This window comes from Sus scrofa, chromosome 6 (assembly GCF_054392235.1).
Source record: "Sus scrofa isolate SSC_HxYL_T2T_F1_AM1 chromosome 6, Sscrofa_HxYL_maternal_Yorkshire_Landrace_v2.0, whole genome shotgun sequence".
NCBI classification, from domain to species: Eukaryota; Metazoa; Chordata; class Mammalia; order Artiodactyla; family Suidae; genus Sus; species Sus scrofa.
This window is the reverse complement of record NC_139388.1, coordinates 83571497-83590857: the sequence shown is the minus strand read 5'-3', so window position 1 is coordinate 83590857 and position 19361 is coordinate 83571497. Positions and strand designations below refer to the sequence as shown.

Below are 19361 nucleotides of genomic sequence, written 5' to 3'. Positions count from 1 at the left end.
TAACCCACTGAGTGAGGCCAGGGATTGAACCTACAACCTCATGGTTCCTAGTCAGATTTGTTTCTGTTGCACCATGACGGGAACTCCAAAATTACTTACGATATTATAATTTCAGGTGTACAGCATAATGCATGAATATTTTTATAGATTATACTCCATTTAAAGTTTTATGAAATATTAGTTATATACCTTGTGCTTTATAATATACCCTCATAGCTTATTTATTTTGTATAGCTTGTTCCTCTTAATCCCTTGCCCCTGTTTTGCCCATGCCTTTTTTGTTCTCTGTACTGTACTGCCTCTCATAATGTAAAGTTGTTTAAAATAATTGCTGTAATGTAGATAATCATTTTATATTGAAGATGAATATAACATTCACATAATCATATATTCATATAAATTAACAATTGAGAGTAAACAGATTGATAATAATAGGGGTTCACAGTTAAATGTACTCATCTTAAATAGCTAATAAGAGACAGCAAATCACAGCAGATGTTATCCCTAGCCCATCAGCTAATGACTCTTTTTGTAAATTTCTCATTCCAGAATCCATGTATGTAATCTAGGCTGCACCTTGGTACTCCGTGCACTATTTTAAAAATGAAAAAAGAGGTCATTATTTATGTGATAGCATTCAGTATCCAGTGAAATACTTGATAACATCCAAAAACTTTTACAGTATCCAGTGAAATACTTGATAACATCCAAAAACTTTTAGGGTTTTTATAACATAGTACCCTCAATAATAGTTGTCATTTATTCAACAATTACTTATGAGTCCCAGAGATGTTGTAATTTAAATTAGTAATTATTAGTTATTATTTTTACACAATTCAAAGAACATTTATGATATTTCATAAATTGCCCAATCACATTTCTGAATGCTGTTGTAACCCCTAAAAGCATGGCTTTCCTATATATGTTACACATAGGGTCTATACTAATCATTGTTTATCAATACCAAGTTGAAAGAACGGACATTTTCCTTAAGAATTTATTTTTTGTCTAAATTCTAATATCGCTTGTATCAGGTCAGTTTTTCAGAAAGGAGAGTGCTTCAAAGTTCCATAGGATAAAAAGCGCAGAAATAAACTCACCCACCTAAGATGTACTAATCTTTGACAAAGGAGGCAAGAATATACAGTAGAGAGAAGACCATCTCTTCAGTAAGTGATGCTGGGGAAAATGGACAGCCACATGTAAAAACATGAAATTAGAACACTCTCTAACACCATACCCCAAATAAATTCAAAATGGATTAAAGACCTAAGCATAAGACCAGATACTATTAAACTCTTAGAGGAAAACATAGGCAGAACACTATCTGGCATAAACCACAGCAATATCTTCTCAGATCCACCTCCTAGAGTAATGAAAATAAAAACAAAAATAAATAGGATGTAATTAACCCTAATTAAACTTAAAAGTTATTTTACTGCAAAGGAAACCCATAGAATGGGAGAAAATATTTACAAATGAAGCAACTGACAAGGGCTTAATCTTCAAAATAGCAAACAGCTCATGCAGCTCAGTATCAAAAAAACAACCACAACCCTATAAAAAATGGGCAGAAGATCTAAGTAGACATTTATCCAAAGAAGACATGCAGATGGCAAAAAAAAAAAAAAAACCCCACATGAAAAGATGCTCATCATTGCTAATTATTAGAGAAAAGCAAATCCAAACTAGTATGAGATACCACCTTACACCAGCCAGAATGGCCATCATCAAAATGTCTACAAACAGTAATTGCTGGAGAGGGTGCAGAGAAAAAGGAACCCTCTTACACTGTTGGTGGGAATGTAAATGGAAGAACCACCATGAAAAACAGCATGGCAGTTCCTCAAAAAACTAAACATAGAATTACCATATGATCCAGGAATCACACTCCTGGACATCTATCTGGAGAAAATTAAAATTCAAAAAGATACATGCATCCATATTTTCATTGCAGCACAGTTTACAATACCCAAGATGTGGAAGCAGTCTAATCCATTATTTGCAGAACAGACTTTGCAAACAAATTTATGCTTGCCAGTTGGGACTGGTGGGGGTGGAGGATGGCCTGGGGGGTTGGGATTGACATTCTTTATTCTTAACTACAGAGGGGGCTGAAATACCACCCAAGGAGGAAAAGGGAGTATCAGGATAAAGGTGAGGGGGAGGTGCATGGAGCACACACACGTTTTACAAAAAAGTTTGTTGCTGATTTCCTGAAGGTTACTACCAGTCACAAGGAGCAGACTTTACCTTGAAGGATTTTAATGTTTTTCTACACATGAGGAGATGCAAGAATTGGGCACATAAAATCTCTAAAAATATCTGACTATCTGAAGACCTGTTCTTCCAGTTTTCCTAGAGCCCAGGGTGCCTCACTCCTGGTCTCCACCCTGAGCTCCACTCAGGGAGCCCTGTGGGTTTGTAGCTGCAGTGGCTCATGTTTTACTCCATGTAGAGGCTGATGACAATTGCCAAACTTCATTTCACAGAGGATAAGGGCTTCAAAGTTAGATCTATGTTTTAACATTTACTGTGATCTGTGTTCCAGCCTCTACTCTCTCTGGGATTGGGCTGTTTAGTTAAGCTCCTCATATTTCAGTTTCCTCATCTCTGAAATGGAAGTAATGTGGTAGTGTTGCCGAAATTCAGCCTCTGTCTGCTTTTGCTGAATTGAAACATAGAGACAGAGTTTTGATTAAGGAGAAAAAAATAGCTTTATTGCTTTGCTGGGCAAAGGAGGGTCACAGCAGGCCAATGCCCTAGGAAAGAATTGTGAGGAGTTTTATAGTAAAAAGGAGAAAAACACATTTTCAGGTAGGAATCAGAATTGGGACAAATATGCATTCTTCTTTCTTTGGGGGAATCGTAGTCATTAAAGCTGAAGTCGAGAGTTCTCTGTAAGATCATTATGGTGGTCTTCTGGGTTATTGCCTAGAATAACAGTACTTGCAAAAAGGGCACACTGTTCAGAGATTAGAACAAACCAGGCAAGTTTAAAGCTGTTTGGTTTTAAAGTATTCATTTCTAAAAGAAGGATAAGGAATATAACTTTTCTCTTAGGTATATAAGATGGCTATATTATTATGTGTATCCCTTGAGAGGGAACCAGGATCCTGCCCCAAGGCCGTACTGTTGTTTCTTTACTCTTTCTTACTGTTCCTTCCTTTTTCTTTGCATCCCCTTCCTTCCCTGATCAGCAACTGTCTGAACCTGTCCCTTGGAACTCAAGAAAGGTCATGGTGGCTGATGAGGCCCATTTCTTAAGAACAAGAAATGGGGGGCACAGAACGGCTTTTGTCCCAGGAGCTCCATAGGGCCCTGCTCAGTTTTAGTAGTACCTACCTAATACAAAAAGATTGAAGCAGTGTTTACCATTGAGGAGAGATATTAACCTTCAATTTAATTTTGATTGCAGGGTATTTGTTTATTAATATATTTTTAGTGAGCATATAATACTTTAGTGAGTATTATTAGATGCTAGATATACAAAGGGTACCAGTAAAATACAGTTCTTAGCTTCAGATAGCTCAAATTCTAATAATGCATTCTTAGTTTGTATCCAAGTCTTTGTGTAGAATAACAAAGGTATATTAAGTGGGTTAGTGATGAAATTTTTTTAGCACTGGTAGGGCAGGAAATGATCCTGCTGTTGACCAGAAGATAGAAACTAAATTTCTAGTTTAATATGCCTTAGAAACTAAGAAAGACATGTCTTAAAGGCTAGTAGTAGTGTCATTCTCATGCAGATGAACATGCATGAGAATGTTTTTTATCAAAAAAGAATTTTCCTTAATTTCAAATTAGTTAAAAAGGGTTTTTTTCATGGCTTTTTTTGTCAGTGTTGTTTGTGTACGTATTTATTGGAAAAAATTCATCATAAAATTTTCACAAATAAAGTTTTTAATTTTTGTCATGGGAAAAAAAATAACAGTATATAAGTAATTAATCTCTTTATAGCGCATCTGCAGGTTAAAAGAAACAATCTAATAGAATATTGAGTAATGAATAAAATAAAAAATTTATAAAAAAACAGTCAATAAAAATAGAAAAAGATGCTTATCCTTATTTAGTGAGTGTGAAAATACCATTTTTAGCTATTAGTTTGGCAAATATAATATCTGTACCCATGCAAATGGAAGAAATCCAACACTTGTATTTGTGATAGGTAAAAGTGTCAGTAGGTAAGGGTTTATAAGTGGGTTTTATGGGGAGTTCCTGCTGTGGAGCAACAGCACTGGAGGCATCTCTGCAGTATCAGAACACAGGTTCAGTCCTCAGCCCAGAACAGTGGATTAAAGGATCTGGCACTGCTGCAGCTGTGACTCAGGTCTGATCCCTGGCCCAGGACCATGTGCCGTGGTTGTGACCATAAAATTTTTTTAAGTGATTTTTATGGTAGGGAAAACAAAAAGTATAAGTTCTTTCAAAAGGAATGATACATTATAGTGTGAAATATTGTACAGCTGATAGGTGAATGAGACAGATCTGGGTGATAACCTGGAGAAATTTCATAATAAAGAAAAATAAAGCTGTTTGTATAGTATGACCCTTTTAAAACACTATCATTTTTTAGCATGTTCATAACAGAAATATGGATATTGCTTATGTTTTATTTACTTTAGAAACCACCCAAACCACTTTAACACCTTTATTGAAGTGTAATTGACATAAAGCTAACATATCCATATTTAAAATATTTGATTAGTTTTGGCATCTCTGCATACTCCTGAAACCATTACAACCATCAAGATCATGAACATACTTATGGCATGTTTCCTCAACAGTTTCCTCCTAGAGTTCCCTGATGGCCTAGTGGTTAAGGAGCCAGCATTGTCTCTGCTGTGGCTTGGGTTACTTCTGTGGCACAGGTTTGATCCCTGGCCCAGGAACTTACTCATGTCTCTAGCGTGCCCCCCTCCTGCAAAAAGAGTTTCCTCCTGTGTGTTTATAAATCCTTCTATCCTGCACTACCCTCCAGTCCCGAGGCAAGCACTAATCTGCTTTCTGTCACTCTAGATTAGTTTGCATTTTTTAGACTATTAAATAAATCAGAAAGCATAAATCGTTGTGTCTGGTTTTTTTTCACTCATTAGGTATGTCCATATTGTTGTGCCTGATGGTGGTTCATTTTGAAACATTGCTAACACTGTGGATATACCCCAGTTGGTTCATCTCTTGGTGGACCTTTGGGTTGTTCTCACTTTGGGGCTATTACAAATAATGTTACTGTGCACATCTATGTATAAATCTTTGTAGAGACATGCCGTCACTTCTGTAACTAGGAGTGGAATAAATAGGTCGTATGTAAGTATATATTTAATTTTTTAAGAGACTGTAAAACATTTTCCAAGTACTTATACTATTTGATATCCCTACCAGCAGTGTATGAGAATTTTAGGCTATCCTTTTTCTGGTGAATTTCTTTTACATCTTTTCCAAAAATATCTTGTGCATATCATATGTGGGTCTGTTTCTGAATTCTCTGTTTTTTCATCGATCTAGTTGTTTTTCTTGGTGCCAGTACCACTGACATGATGACTGAGGCTTATAATAACTCTTGAAGCCAGATAGCATTAAGTTCTCCAACTCCATTCTTTTTCATTCTAGATCCCTTTATCTTTTTTTTTTTTTTCCTGTCTTTTTAGGGCTACCCTGGTGGCATAAGGAGGTTCCCAGGCTAGGGGTTAAATCAGAGCTGCAGCTGCTGGCCAACGCCCCAGCCATAGCAGTGCAGGATCCAAGCTGCGTCTATGACCTACACCACAGCTCAAGGCAACGCTGAATCGTTCACCCACTGAGCAAGGCCAGGGATCAAACCCTTACCCTATGGATACTGGTTGGGTTCATTACCGCTGAGCCACAACAGGAACTCCAAATCTTAGAATCAGGTTTTTTTCCTTTGATTTTTTTATAATTTTTCCCTACAAAACCTGTTGGAATTTGATTGGGTTTGTGTTAAATCTATAGATAAAATTGGTATCTTACAATATCGACTCTTCTGATCCATGCACATGATATGTTTTGACGTTTAAGTCTCTAGGAATGTTTTGTTTATAATTTTGTCAAATTCAGTCTTTGAGTGGCTATTTTAAATGATATTTTACGTTTCAATTTTTGAATTTTCACAACATGGGACTAAAATAGACTTTTTTAGGCCTCATATCCTGCAACCCTGCTAAAATTCATTTACTAGCTTTATTAACATTTTTTGTAGAGATTGCTCTGGGTTTTCTGTATAACTCATGTCATTTCTGGAGAAAGACAGATTTACTTCATTTCTAACTGGGTGTACCTTTATTTCTTTTTCTAACTTAAACTAGCTAGAGACTCTAGTACAGTGTTGAGTGGAAGTAGTTAAAAACATTGTTGTCTTTTTCTTGATCTCAGAGAGAAAGCTTTCAGTTTTTCACCATTAATATGATGTTAGCTGTAGGGTTTTGAATTGTATAGTTGAAGGAGTTCTTTTTTATTCCTAATTTGCTGAGAAATTTGTTATTTCAATCAGGAATACATATTGGATTTTATCAAATGCTTTTCCTGCATTTCTTGAGACAGTCATGGTTTTCTTTTTTTGTTTATTAATTTCTTGATATATGAATTTTTTGTCTTTTCTAAGGCCGCACCTGTGTCATATGGAGGTTCCCAGGCTAGGGGTCTAATCTGAGCTGTAGTCGCTGGCCTATACCAGAGCCATAGCAACTCGGGATCCGAGCCACGTCTGTGACCTACACCACAGCTCATGGCAACGCTGGATCCTTAACCCACTGAGCAAGGCCAGGGATCGAACCTGCAACCTCACGGTTCCTAGTCAGGTTTGTTAACCACTGCACCACGACGGGAACTCCAATATTTGAATATTAAATCAACTTTGCTTTCCTGGGATAAAACTTGGTCATGAGGTATTTCTCTTTATATGTATTGTTGAATTTGATTTACTAAAATTTTATGTTTTTTTTATGAGATATATTGGCATATGATTTTCTGATAATTTTCATATTTGGGTATATGGGTGATGCTCATCTCTTAGAATGACTTGATAAGTAGTCCCTTTCCTTCAATATTCTGGAACAGTTTGTAGAATTGATATTGTTTTGCCTCAAATATTTTCTAGAATTAACCAGTGAAGCCATGAAAATACACGACCCATAAAGACCAGAAAATAAAACTTATTTATGAGTGAAATAGTTATTAAAATTAGTAGACAACCATTAAATGGTTATTAAGTACATTTATTATAACTGCATTTCACATAGCCAAAAAATAGTGACATGGAATTGACATAATTATAAAAACATAATTGATAGAACTAGCAGACAGAAAATTAGGCAATAGAAGACTTAACCACACAATTACCTGACTTGATTTAATTACTTTCCAAACATTGAAACAACAGGTACATAAGTGCATATGTAAAATTTGCCCTGATAGACCATATTGTGAATCATAAAACAAGTTTTAAATAAATTTCAAAGGATTCAAGTCAAAGCAGGTACATTTTCTGACCACAATGCAATTAAGTTGGAAATAAGTAAGAAAAAAAAAAATCTCTGGAAAATCCCTCAGATATTTGGAAACTAAATAAAATACTTGCATATAGCCCAAGGGTCAAAGAAGAAATCAAGACTGAAAATTATAAAGTTCTTTGAACCAAATGAACCCAAATCAAAATTTGTGGTCATATCTACTTCCTGTTGCATAATGTTATAACATATCACCACAATTTGGGAGGTCAGAAGTCCAAAGTTGGTTTCAGTGCACTGAAATCAAGATATCAGGGAGTTCCCGTCATGGCTCAGTGGGTTAAAGATCTGGCATTGTCGTGAGCTGTGGTGTAGGTCGCAGACATGGCTTGGATCTGGCATTGCTGTGGCTGTGGTATAGGCCGGCAGCTATAGCTCCGATTGGACGCCTAGCCTGGAAAGTTCCATATGCCTCAGGTACAGCCCTAAAAAGACAAAAAAAATAAAATAAAGATATCAACAGGTCTTTGTTTATTCTAGAAGCTCTATGAGAGGAATCTGTTCTCCTTTTCCATCTTTTTTTTCTTCTTTTTTACTATTTTTGTTTTTTACCATGGTTGATATACAAAGTTCTGTCAATTTCTGCTGTACAGGAAAGTGACCCAGTCATATATATATGTTACTCACATTATTTTCCATCGTGTTCCATCACAAATGACTAGATATAGTTCCCTGTGGTATACAGCAGGATCTCATTGCGTATCCACTGTAAATGTAATGGTGTGCATCTACTAACCCCAAGCTCCCAGTCCATCCCACTCCCTCCCCCTCCCCCCTTGGCAACCACAACCATGGGCTGTTCTCCATGTCCATGAGTTTGTTTCTTTTTTGTACATAGGTTCATTTGCATTGTATATTGGATTCCAGATGTAAGTGATATCATATGGTATTTGTCTTTCTCTTTCTGGCTTCACCTAGAATGAGAGTTTCTAGTTTCATCCTTGTTGCTGCAAATGGCATTATTTTGTTCTTTTTCCATCTTTTAAAGGTACATATATTCCTTGGCTTGGGGACCTTTCCTCCAGTCTTCAAAGCCATCAGCATAGCATCTTCTTATCTCTTCAATTCTCTTGCCTCCCTCCCACTTGTAAGGACCATTTTGATCACCTTGGATCCATTGGGTTAATCCAGGATAATAGTCTTCTGGTGTCAAGATCCCTTAACTTAATCACATCTGCAAAGTTACTTTTGCCGTGTAAGGTAGCATACTCATAAGTTCCAGGGATTGAGACGTGGATATCTTTGGCAGCACATCATTCTCCCTAACATACTGCTAGGACAGTACTTAGCTGGCACTTTACACCACAAAATAAATACCCATTCCGGAAAAGAAAATAGTTTCTAATTATTGACCTCAGCTTCCACCTGAAGAAACTACTTAAATGAACAGATTATAAGTTGAATAAGGTCTGAGAGCTAATGTAATAATGGTGACTATAGTTGATAACACTGTATTTTATAACTGAAATTTGCTAAGAGACTAGAACTTAAATGTTCTCACCAAGGAAAAAAAAGATAAACATGTAAGATGATGGATGTGGGGTTTTTTTTGTTTTGTTTTTTCTTGTCTTTTTTTAGGGCCACATACATGGTATGTGGAGGTTCCCAGACTAGGGATCAAATCAGAGATGTGGGCGCTGGCCTACAGCACAGCCACAGCAATGCCAGATCCAAGCTGCATCTGTGACCTACACCATAGCTTATGGCAGTGCTGGGTCCTTAAGCCACTGAGCGCCACCAGGGATCGAACCTGTGTCCTCATGGATACTGGCCAGCTTCATTTCCTTTGAGCCACCATGGGAACTCTGATGGATGTGTTAATTAACTAGATGGGGGGAAATCTTTTCACATGTACACATATGCATATGTCAAATTACCATGATGTACACTTTAAATATCTTAGAATTTTATAGGTCAGTTATATCTCAGTAAAGCTGAAATTATAAATTAAAAAAAATAGCAAAATTAAACCCAAAAGAAATAATAAAGATAATAGGGGAAATTAAAAAAGAGAAACAGTAGGAAAAAAGGACAATAAGACCAAAAAGTAGTTATTGAGAACACTAATAAAATTGATAAACCTATGATTTGATTCTTACTTTGATGATGTTTAATGTTAAAACTGGAAGAAAGAACTTTGAAATTGTATTATGGGTGTATCTTTTTCATAGAATTTAAGACTAACCATTTTGTTGTTCTTACATTTTTAGTTTTAGTGTTAAGTTCTAGAGAGAATAGCTTTACTGTTTAAGCTTCTGTGAATCTTTTTAATTTTCTTTTTTTGGGGGCTGCATCCGTGGCATGCAGAAGTTCTAGGCCAGGAATTGAATCTGAGCCACAGTAGTGACAGCGCCAGATCCTTAGCCACTAGGCCACCAGGAAACTCCAGAAAACCTATTTTTAACATACACTGTGGAATATAATTACCAAGCCATCCACCCTTATCAAAAAAAACACCACCTAAGAAGATGCTGGAAAAATGCTCACAGACAGTAGTGTTTCTTTTGGTTGACATCTCTCAGTGACCTTGTCATTCTTGCATGTTTTGTCACCATAATTATTATTTTCCAGTTTATTTACATCTCTCTTATAAAAACATCCTCCTTCTCTCACCTGGATTTCTTCTTTGCTCTGTTCCTGTTCCTCCTGTGGAAGAAAAAAAAAGTCAAAATAGGATGCCTAGCCTCAAGAAACTCTAGGCAAGATTCTTGAATATGATATAATCGGAATGATTTATTGCCAACTTTTAGGATTTCAAAGTCAGGTGGGAAAAAATAGTAAAATGGGGGTGGGGGGAAATGACAGAAATGAGAAGGAATTAGAACTGGATTTTAAGAGTAGGACCTCTCACTGAAATTTCCATTACTGGAATATTCTATTCTCTCTGTACAACTCTGTGACAATGTACCTTCCCTACTAGTAGTGAAGTGTCCTGTTATCTTCTTTTTCATTATGCACATTTTGGATACAAAATGTTATAGTTTATATACACTACAGCATGGACACTACCACAAGTCTAGGTGACCATGCAGTTGACCCCTTTACACTTGGGATACCACTAGCCTATTCTCTGTATCTATGAGATTGTTTTGATTTTGTTTATTTATATATTTCATGTATGAGTTAAATCACATGTAAGTATCAACAAAGTATTTATCTTTTTCCATCTGACTTATTTCATTAGCATAATGCCTTCAGGGTCCATCTATATTGTCACAAATGGTAGAATTTCATTATTTTTTATGGCTGAGTAGTATGTGTAGTATGTAGTTGTGTAACTATACACACACACACCCCATATCTTCTTTATCCATTCATCCGTCAGTGGACACTTAGATTGTTTGCATGGTGCTGCCTTAAACACAGGGGTGCATATATCTTTTTTTGAATTAGTGTTTTCACATTCTTCAGATAAATACCCAAATGTGTAATAGGTTGGTTGTATGGTAGTTCAATTCTTAATTTTTTGAGGAGCCTCTATACTGTTTTATATAGTGCTCTGACAACTTATAGCCGCAACAACAGTGTGCAAAGGTTCTCTTCTCTCCACACTTCCTCCAGCATTTGTTATTTCTTATCTTTTCAATAATAGTCATTCTTAGAGTTGTGGTTGATATCTCATTGTGGTTAGATTTGTATTTTCCAGATAATAAGTGATATTGAACATGTTATGTGCATGTTGGTCATCTGTATGTCGTCTGGAAAAACGTCTATTCAGATCTTCTGCCCATTTTTAAAATCAATTTGTTTGGCTTTTTGTTGTTGAGTTGTATGAGTTCTTTATGTATTTTGGATATTAACCCATTATTGTATTTGTGATTTGCAAATGTCTTCTCCTGTTTAGTTGGTTGTCTTTTTTTTTTTTTGGTCTTTTTAGGTCCGCCCCCACAGCATATGGAGATTTCCAGGCTAGGGGTTGTCTTGGAGCTGTAGCTGCTGGCTTACACCACAGCCCCAGCAATACAGGATTCAAGCTGTATCACCTACACCACAGCTCACAGCAACACCGGGTCCTTAACCCACTGAGCTAGGCCAGGGATTGCCTGCATCCTCATGGATGCTAGTCAGATTCGTTTCCACTGAGCCACGTCGGGAACTCCTAGTTGGTTGTCTTTTAATTTTTATGATGGTTTCTTTTGCTGTGCAGAATCTCTTTAGTTTGAGGTAGTCCCATTTGTTTATTAAAACCCAATGGTTAAACTTATCTGTGTCCCCAGTATTTTTCAGAATTTATATTAGTCATTCCATAAAAAGATCTTTGAGGGAAAACATTTTTCTGCCAGTGATGTAAAAAATTTGCAAAAAATCTTAAAATTGTAGTATTACTTTTTTTGTTTGAATTATTTTGTGCTTTAAAGTAGTAGAAATTAAATGTGCCTGTGGTACTGAATTCTTATGAAGAGTAGAGGAGGCCCCTTTAGGCATTTCTAATTCAGGTAATTATGATTCTTATGCAGAGATTGTCACTTGTCTAATGTGCTTTAAAGCAAGACAAGGGGGGAAATCTGTCTTTGTCTTGCAAATGTCAGTAATACTTCTTTATTCAGTCAGTAAATTTGAATGTCTACCCTGTGTAAGGAACTTTGCTTGGCACTATGGTTGATGCCTTAAGGAATATTTTAAGTAGACGAATAACCAGTTAAATCAGTTATTAAGAGAGGCCATCATTCAGACAATATTATATATGATGTGTTAAAGTAAAAATTGGAAGCAATGAGTTGAGACTCTCCTAGTTAAATCAATACAATAATAAGGGCCTAATCTAAGGTGTAGGCATTGGGAATGGACTAGAAAGGAAAGGACAAATCTGAGAGAGAGTCTTAGATTTAATTCCCTGATTCTAGCTAATTTGGTGTTGGCTGTCCTTTAAATCAGGGAGTCAGTGTTTCTGTCTCTCCCTCCTTTGCTACTTTCACTCCTTCGTCACCTGCCTCTTCTCCCTACTCTAGCACACCCAAAGTTTACTGCACCTCTCCATCGATAATGGTAGGAGAGGGGATATATATCCCAATCTGCGTAGACACTAGGTGTGTTTGCATCTCTGTTCAGTTTTTTAAAGGACTGGTCATCTCCTAAAGAGGTGCGTGCTTTTTCTTACCTCTTTTTCTGAATTACTTCTTTAAATTAAAACTTTAAATAGCCACTTGAACAGAGTAACAATTCTTTCTGTGTAAATAGCTAATTTTATTATTTATTTATTTTTAAGTGTTGATTTACAATGTTGTGTTAATTTCCTCTATATAGCGGAGTGATTCAGTTATACACATAGATTCAGTTATACACATAGATACACTGTTTCATATTCTTTTCCATTATGGTTTATCATAGGACATTGAATATTGTTCTCTGTGCTACACAGTAGGATCTTGTTGATTATCGCCTCCATATATTACAACTTACATCTGCTAACTCCCACCTCTCACTCCATCCCTCCCCAAACCCATCCTCTTTGGTGACCACAAGTTTGTTCTCTATAAGTTGTTTCTGTTTTGTAGACAGGTGCATTTATGTCATGTTTTAGATTCCACATATAAGTGATATCATATGGCATTTATCTTTTTCTTTCTGACTTACTTCACTTAATGTGATAATCTCTAATTGCATCCACATTGCTGTGAATGGCGTTATTTTGTTCTTTTTATGACTGAGTAGTATTCCATTGTGTATATGTACCAAATCTTTGTATCCATTCATCTGTTGAAGATTGCTTCCATGTCTTGGCTATTGTGAATACTGGTAACTAGGTAATTAAAAAAAAGTTTAAAAAAAGTTAAAATTATATTGTGTTACCCATGGAAGAAATATTTTGTTTAATGTTTCAGGGTGGGATACATTTGATACAGTTTTGAAAGGAAAGTTTATCTACATCTTTGGTTTTGTTGTTTACGGAAAACTCCTCGTGAGTTTATACTTAATCTTAACAAATCCTGGAGAAAGTTGTCTTCTCCTTTTCCACAAATGGAAATTAGAGCTGAATTCCTGCTCTTAAAAAAGGATTTGGTTACAGAATTCCTGTTGTGGCTCGGGTTGAGAACCCTACTGGTGGAGTTCCCATAGTGGCTCAGTGGTTAACGAAGCCGACTAGGAACCATGAGGTTTCAGGTTCAATCTCTGGCCTCGCTCAGTGGGTTAAGGATCCGGCGTTGCCATGAGCTGTGGTGTAGGTCGCAGATGTGGCTCGGACCCCGAGTTGTCATAGCTCTGGCATAGGCTGGCAGCTACAGCTCAGATTAGACCCCTTACCTGGGAATCTCCATATGCCACGGGAGCAGCCCTAGAAAAGGCAAAAAGACCAAAAAAAAAAAAAAAAAAAAGAACCGGACTGGTATCCACGGATGAGGGTTCAATCCCTGGCCTCACTCATTGGGTTAAAGCATCCAGCATTTCTGTGAGCTGCAGTTTAGGTCACAGACATGGCTCAGATCTGGCAACACTGTTTCTGTGGCATAGTCTGGCAGCTGCAGCTCCAATTCGACCCCTAATCTGGAACTTCCATATTTAATTTTAAAAATTAAAAAAAAAAATCAGTTATGGAAGTAAAAGTAATTCCAGACATTTTGGGGAAATGCACATAAAAGAGACTTGTTATTTAAAATCTGAAGATCTTGGAGTTCCCGTCGTGGCGCAGTGGTTAACGAATCCGACTAGGAACCATGAGGTTGCTGGTTCAATCCCTGCCCTTGCTCAGTGGGTTAACGATCCGGCGTTGCCGTGAGCTGTGGTGTAGGTTGCAGACGCGGCTCGGATCCCGAGTTGCTGTGGCTCTGGCATAGGCCGGTGGCTACAGCTCCGATTCGACCCCTAGCCTGGAAACCTCCATATGCCGCGGGAGCGGCCCAAGAAATAGCAACAACAACAACAACAACAAAAGACAAAAAAAATAAAATAAAATAAAATAAAAATAAATAAAATCTGAAGATCTATAAAAAATAGAGACCACTACATACCTACATACATGAATGCATGAATATACATATTCATATTCATAAGACTGAAGCAGTAGTGAGTTTAAACCGACCCCCAGCTACCATAATCTGACTTCCGTACTTTGAGAAAATGGGTCACCTTGGGTAAGCCACAAAGGAAGAATAACAGCTGGTCTAATTATGTTTTCTTGTTCATCATGGTTTGTGAAGGGAAGGATAAAGACAAATTGGTTTGAGGTATGTGTAACAAAGGAGATTTATTTGTTTGTTTGTTTGTTTATCTATTTTGCTTTTTAGGGCCTTACCTGGGGCGTGTGGAGGTTCCCAGGCTAGGAATCGAATCCGAGCCATAGCTGCTGGCCTACACTACAGCCAAAGCAACGGGGGATCCCAGCTGCACCTGCGACCTACACCACAGCTCACAGCAACTCCAGATCCTTAACCCACTGAGCGAGGCCAGGGATCAAACCTGTGTCCCCATGGATACTAGTCATGTTTGTTACCGCTAAGCCACAACAGGAACCTCCTACGAAGGAGATTTATAGAATATTTTTATGATGATGCACTAATTTTGAAAAGAGTATTAAATGTCTCTTTTATCTTTTTTTTTTTTTTTTCTTTTTGCTGTTTCTAGGGCCACTCCCTTGGCATATGGAGGTTCCCAGGCTAGGGGTCTAATCCAAGCTGTAGCCGCTGGCCTACACCAGAGCCACAGCAACGCCAGATCCGAGCTGCATCTGTGACCTACACCACAGCTCTTGGCAACGCCGGATCCTTAACCCACTGAGCAAGGCCAGGGATCGAAACCGAAACCTCATGGTTCCTAGTCGGCTTCTTTAACCACTGAGCCACGATGGGAGCTCCTGTCTCTTTTTTCTTATTCCCAAGACGAGTGTGGATGTTTATATTCTATTGTTCTTCTAAAAAAGATTTGAGTTTGCCACAGAGAGATGGGTTAGTTGAATTGGGCTATCAGATTAGATACATGGTTCCCTTCAGCTTTGTGTTCATTAACTTTTGATAATGTCTATATATATATATAGACCTTTGACTTTCTGCTACCTACCCATCTGCCTGAAAACCTCGATGCTTACTGTTGATTCATGTGCTGGCTTCTGTGGGATCCTTTTAATATAATGTATTTGCTTTCCGATGTTTAAATTATCTTTAAATTGTACATCCAAGTGTAGAATGATTTTGTGGAATTTGTAAGGCAAATTTTTAAAAATCGTTTGTAAATAATGTTTCATCTAGAACTCCTGATATAATAGAATAATTCAGTAAAAATTGTTTTTTCCTTAGCAGTCACCCCAGCAGTATGAAAACCTAGGCCTACAGTATTGATGTGAAATGAGAATTGACTGTTGTGGAACTGTTGTCTAATTAAATCTTAAAGTAACTTTTGTTATCTAGAAAGCTTTTAAAAATGGAATCTGAAATTTAGTATTTTTTGTGGCTTAAAGGAACCTTATATAGCATCTGATCCTACTCTTACACTCTATAGTTGAATGTGCTGGTGCCTGAGAAGTGTGACTTGATTTAACAACAGAGAAGTCTAGAATTGGCTGGTAGGCCAGTTTCTTATGTAGATACTCACCAAATACTGAATTATGTGCCTAATTATGTCCTAACCATCAAATAGAAGGAACTTAAGATGACTGGTTGAAGGCTACATCAGCTGTTGTGAACAATTTGTGCCTAAGACATTTACCATTGCAATCTCTGGGCCACAACTACACAGTTGTTCACTTTATCATCCATCGCCATGTTGTCAATGAAGCCTTCTTTTTGTCTGCTAAATTTGAATATAGGTATCGTTTAGACCTAATATTTACAGATTTGCAGTGGAAGTAATAGCTTGCTCTTCTCTTTCAGCTCAAGCAGCTATAACTGCACCAAAGATGTGGAAGAAACCAAAAGATCGGACCCGAACCACTGAAGAGGTGTTAGAGGCAGCTTTGGAGGTAAGGAGCGGCGGCATCTTCAGAACAGTGGTGCCACTTCCTAAGACAGGTGTATGTTTATAACATTTTCTTGGGAGACTGTTTTCCAAGCAAAATTTGATATATCTAGTTCAGAATCTGATTTAAGTCCGTTTATAGAATTTTTACAAAATTGTTAATAGAATGTTCAGTTTCATTTAATTCTTCACTTTTTCAAAATACCTCTTCTTGAATGGCAAAACTAAGTTATTGTGTAATTGTTTTCTTTATATTAACCAGATGGAAAGACTAATCTGGTAAAGAAAAATGGAAAAGAAAATTCCATATTAACTAGATGGAAAGACTAATCTAATTTTAAAGGAGGGTGGGGTTTCAAATACCTCTTAGCAGTGCTGGTAGAAACCATTGGGTAGTTTAGGGAAATTCATTTTGAATCTTTTTCCTGCATCCCAGTATCATAACTTTTCACTTAGGGTTTGTCTTTTGAACTAAGCCATGCCCGGTTTTGTTGTGGGATACAGAACACCAGGTCCAGTCCAAGACGTGAGGGAAAAAATCAAGGGCAGATTTAGTCCTAAGGAGCGCTTTAACAGTTTCCTAGTCTCCAGTCTCCATACACACACACACACATATGAATCCATAGATATATATATACCATTATGTACTGAAGCTTTTAATAAAGAGTAATGTAAACGACATGTTGCTCTTTTTCTGTTTGAGCTCTTTGTATAGCTATTAAAATAATTTTTATTGAATGTTTAAGATTATAACATTAAAATGTAGAAATTATTTTATAATAACTTTAAATGCATTTACTTCATAAAGCGTTTATATCTAGTTCTGATTCTTACCCTCTTAGGGCAGCTCACAGTACCCTTTTGTTACTTCTCCCTGTCCTGTCATTGCTCTTACATGATGCTCTATTGATGTCACAGTTAGTTCCATAGCAACTACTAAAATGTTTCATGGGTGATTTTGTTGTGGTTATCAGGGGGTAAGAATTGACAATAAGTGACAGAGTTGCAAACAGTTGCTGTACTCCTTTTGCAACTGAACAAGAAAATGTTGCTCCTACAGAGAATAAAATACCTTCCAGAGGGAGGGGAATCGCATGCATTTCTGGTATGGCTGTAAGAGCTTCACAAATTGGTTTCTCTTTAGATTCACCTGTTGAATTTATTCATTTTATCCTATTATACTTCGTGTTCCTTTGCCCTGTGGCTGTTTTCTAAAGCACTATTGAATATTGAATAGGTAGGTCACTATTCCTGTGCCTCCAAATATTCATCCTCAGGTCAGGGATTGACAGACTTTTCATGTTAACGGTCCAGATAGTAAATAGTTCATGCTTTGTGGACTATATGATCCCTGTCACAGTTTCCCAGCTCTGCGGCTGTAGCTCATAAACAACCATAGACAGTGTGTAAATGAATGAGTGGCTATATTTCAGTAAATGTTTATTGATGAACATTGAAATTTGAATTTCATATATAATATTCACGTCATAAAATACTCTTCTTTGGAATATTTTTCCACCATTGCAAGATTAAAAACCAAGCTTACCTTGCATACTCTACAAAACCCGATTTAACCTATGGGCTATCATTTGCTAAAACCTGCTTTAGATTGTTATTCTTCATATATGAGAACTGTTTGGACTCATTTTGAACCAATCACTTTTTTCTTAACCTTATAGTTTAAAAGGATATTAAAAAGATATTTAGTCCCTTTCACACAGACTTTTTCCAGAAACCCTAGTCCCTTGTCTTTCTTAAAATTGAGCATTTATTAAAGTAGTTTAGTAAATTTTGGTTGTCATTGTCTTCATTTTTCACTGATCATCAAATCTCTCCTTATATTTTTTTCTCAGCCTTCAAAAGAATGTGTTTCAGGTATCAAGATATTTTAGGTTATAAGTGGTTGTTATGTCATCACAAATATTTAATCAGATTTTTTAAATTGAAGCTTAGAAAGAGCATGAAGGATGATCCATCTTAAAATTGCTAGTCAAGACATCCTAAAATTTGTTTAAAATTTTTAGGATATTTCATCTATCATTACATACATAGTTGTCAATCTGATTTTCTATCAAAAACTCATGCATTAAGCAGGCAGTTTTGTCGACTGAATTTTTCTCTTATTAAGTTCCTATGAAAGTTTCTGCTTTAATAGGCCAGCTAATAAAGTGCTTTATTTTTTCAGTCATGCTTTCTGGGTAAATAATTCAAGGAGTATTAGATATTTGCAAACTAATTGAATAGAGCTCCATCCTACAGAAAGAAAAATAATCATCATAAATATTGAATGCAGCTGTTTTTGTGTATTCCCTTGAAAAATAGCCCTTCTAATAACAATGTGGCTCAGATACCTCAGTGATTCCTTGTGCTCTGAGTTGTGAGCATTCATGGACCAAATTTTCTTATGCTTTTTTTTTTCCCAGTTAGCAGTTGACTTTGTAAGTAATACAGCCTCTGTTTATATCCAATAGACTGTCTCTTGTTGATTTTAGGTACAGAGAAGACGACTCAACAAATTTTTTCTCCAAAATAGCATTTTTTTTCACATTTTACAGGATCTAAAATAAGAATTCTGTATAATGTAATTATACTGCTTTTTAGTTAAGTTTTAACTACCATTCACAGACTTATATTCCAAATTATTAAAGATCTTCTTAATGTCCTATACTTAATTGTAAGGTTACAAGGTTGCTTTGAGTTAATTCAGACTGTAGTAGAGTATAGAATAAGAAATATGACTGCTTATTCATGATTCAAACTTGGCGATCGGTTTTTTCTCAAACTTTCATCAAAGATGCCTACTTTCTGATGTGTTTTATAAAAAATAAATCATGTTTATCCTTTATTTTCTTAGAATTTTATGTCTTTCTTTTGATAGTTTCCATGCTCTCCAGAGCAAGGAAGCATGTGCATGTATGTGTAGGTGTGTGTGTGTGTGCATGCGTGTGTTTG

The 19361-nt window shown here is 36.5% G+C and overlaps 1 protein-coding gene across 50 annotated transcripts in view; it reads left to right on the top strand.

The window, feature by feature from the left end:
- Nucleotides 1–19361, top strand: part of EIF4G3 (eukaryotic translation initiation factor 4 gamma 3) — a 356484-nt gene that overhangs the window by 245090 nt on the left and 92033 nt on the right. For all 50 annotated transcript variants that reach the window (XM_084963220.1, XM_021097672.2, XM_084963219.1 and 47 more), the window contains one exon: nucleotides 16325–16413. In XM_084963220.1, coding sequence (XP_084819346.1) covers nucleotides 16325–16413 — 89 coding nt within the window. The remainder of the gene's footprint in view (nucleotides 1–16324; nucleotides 16414–19361) is intronic.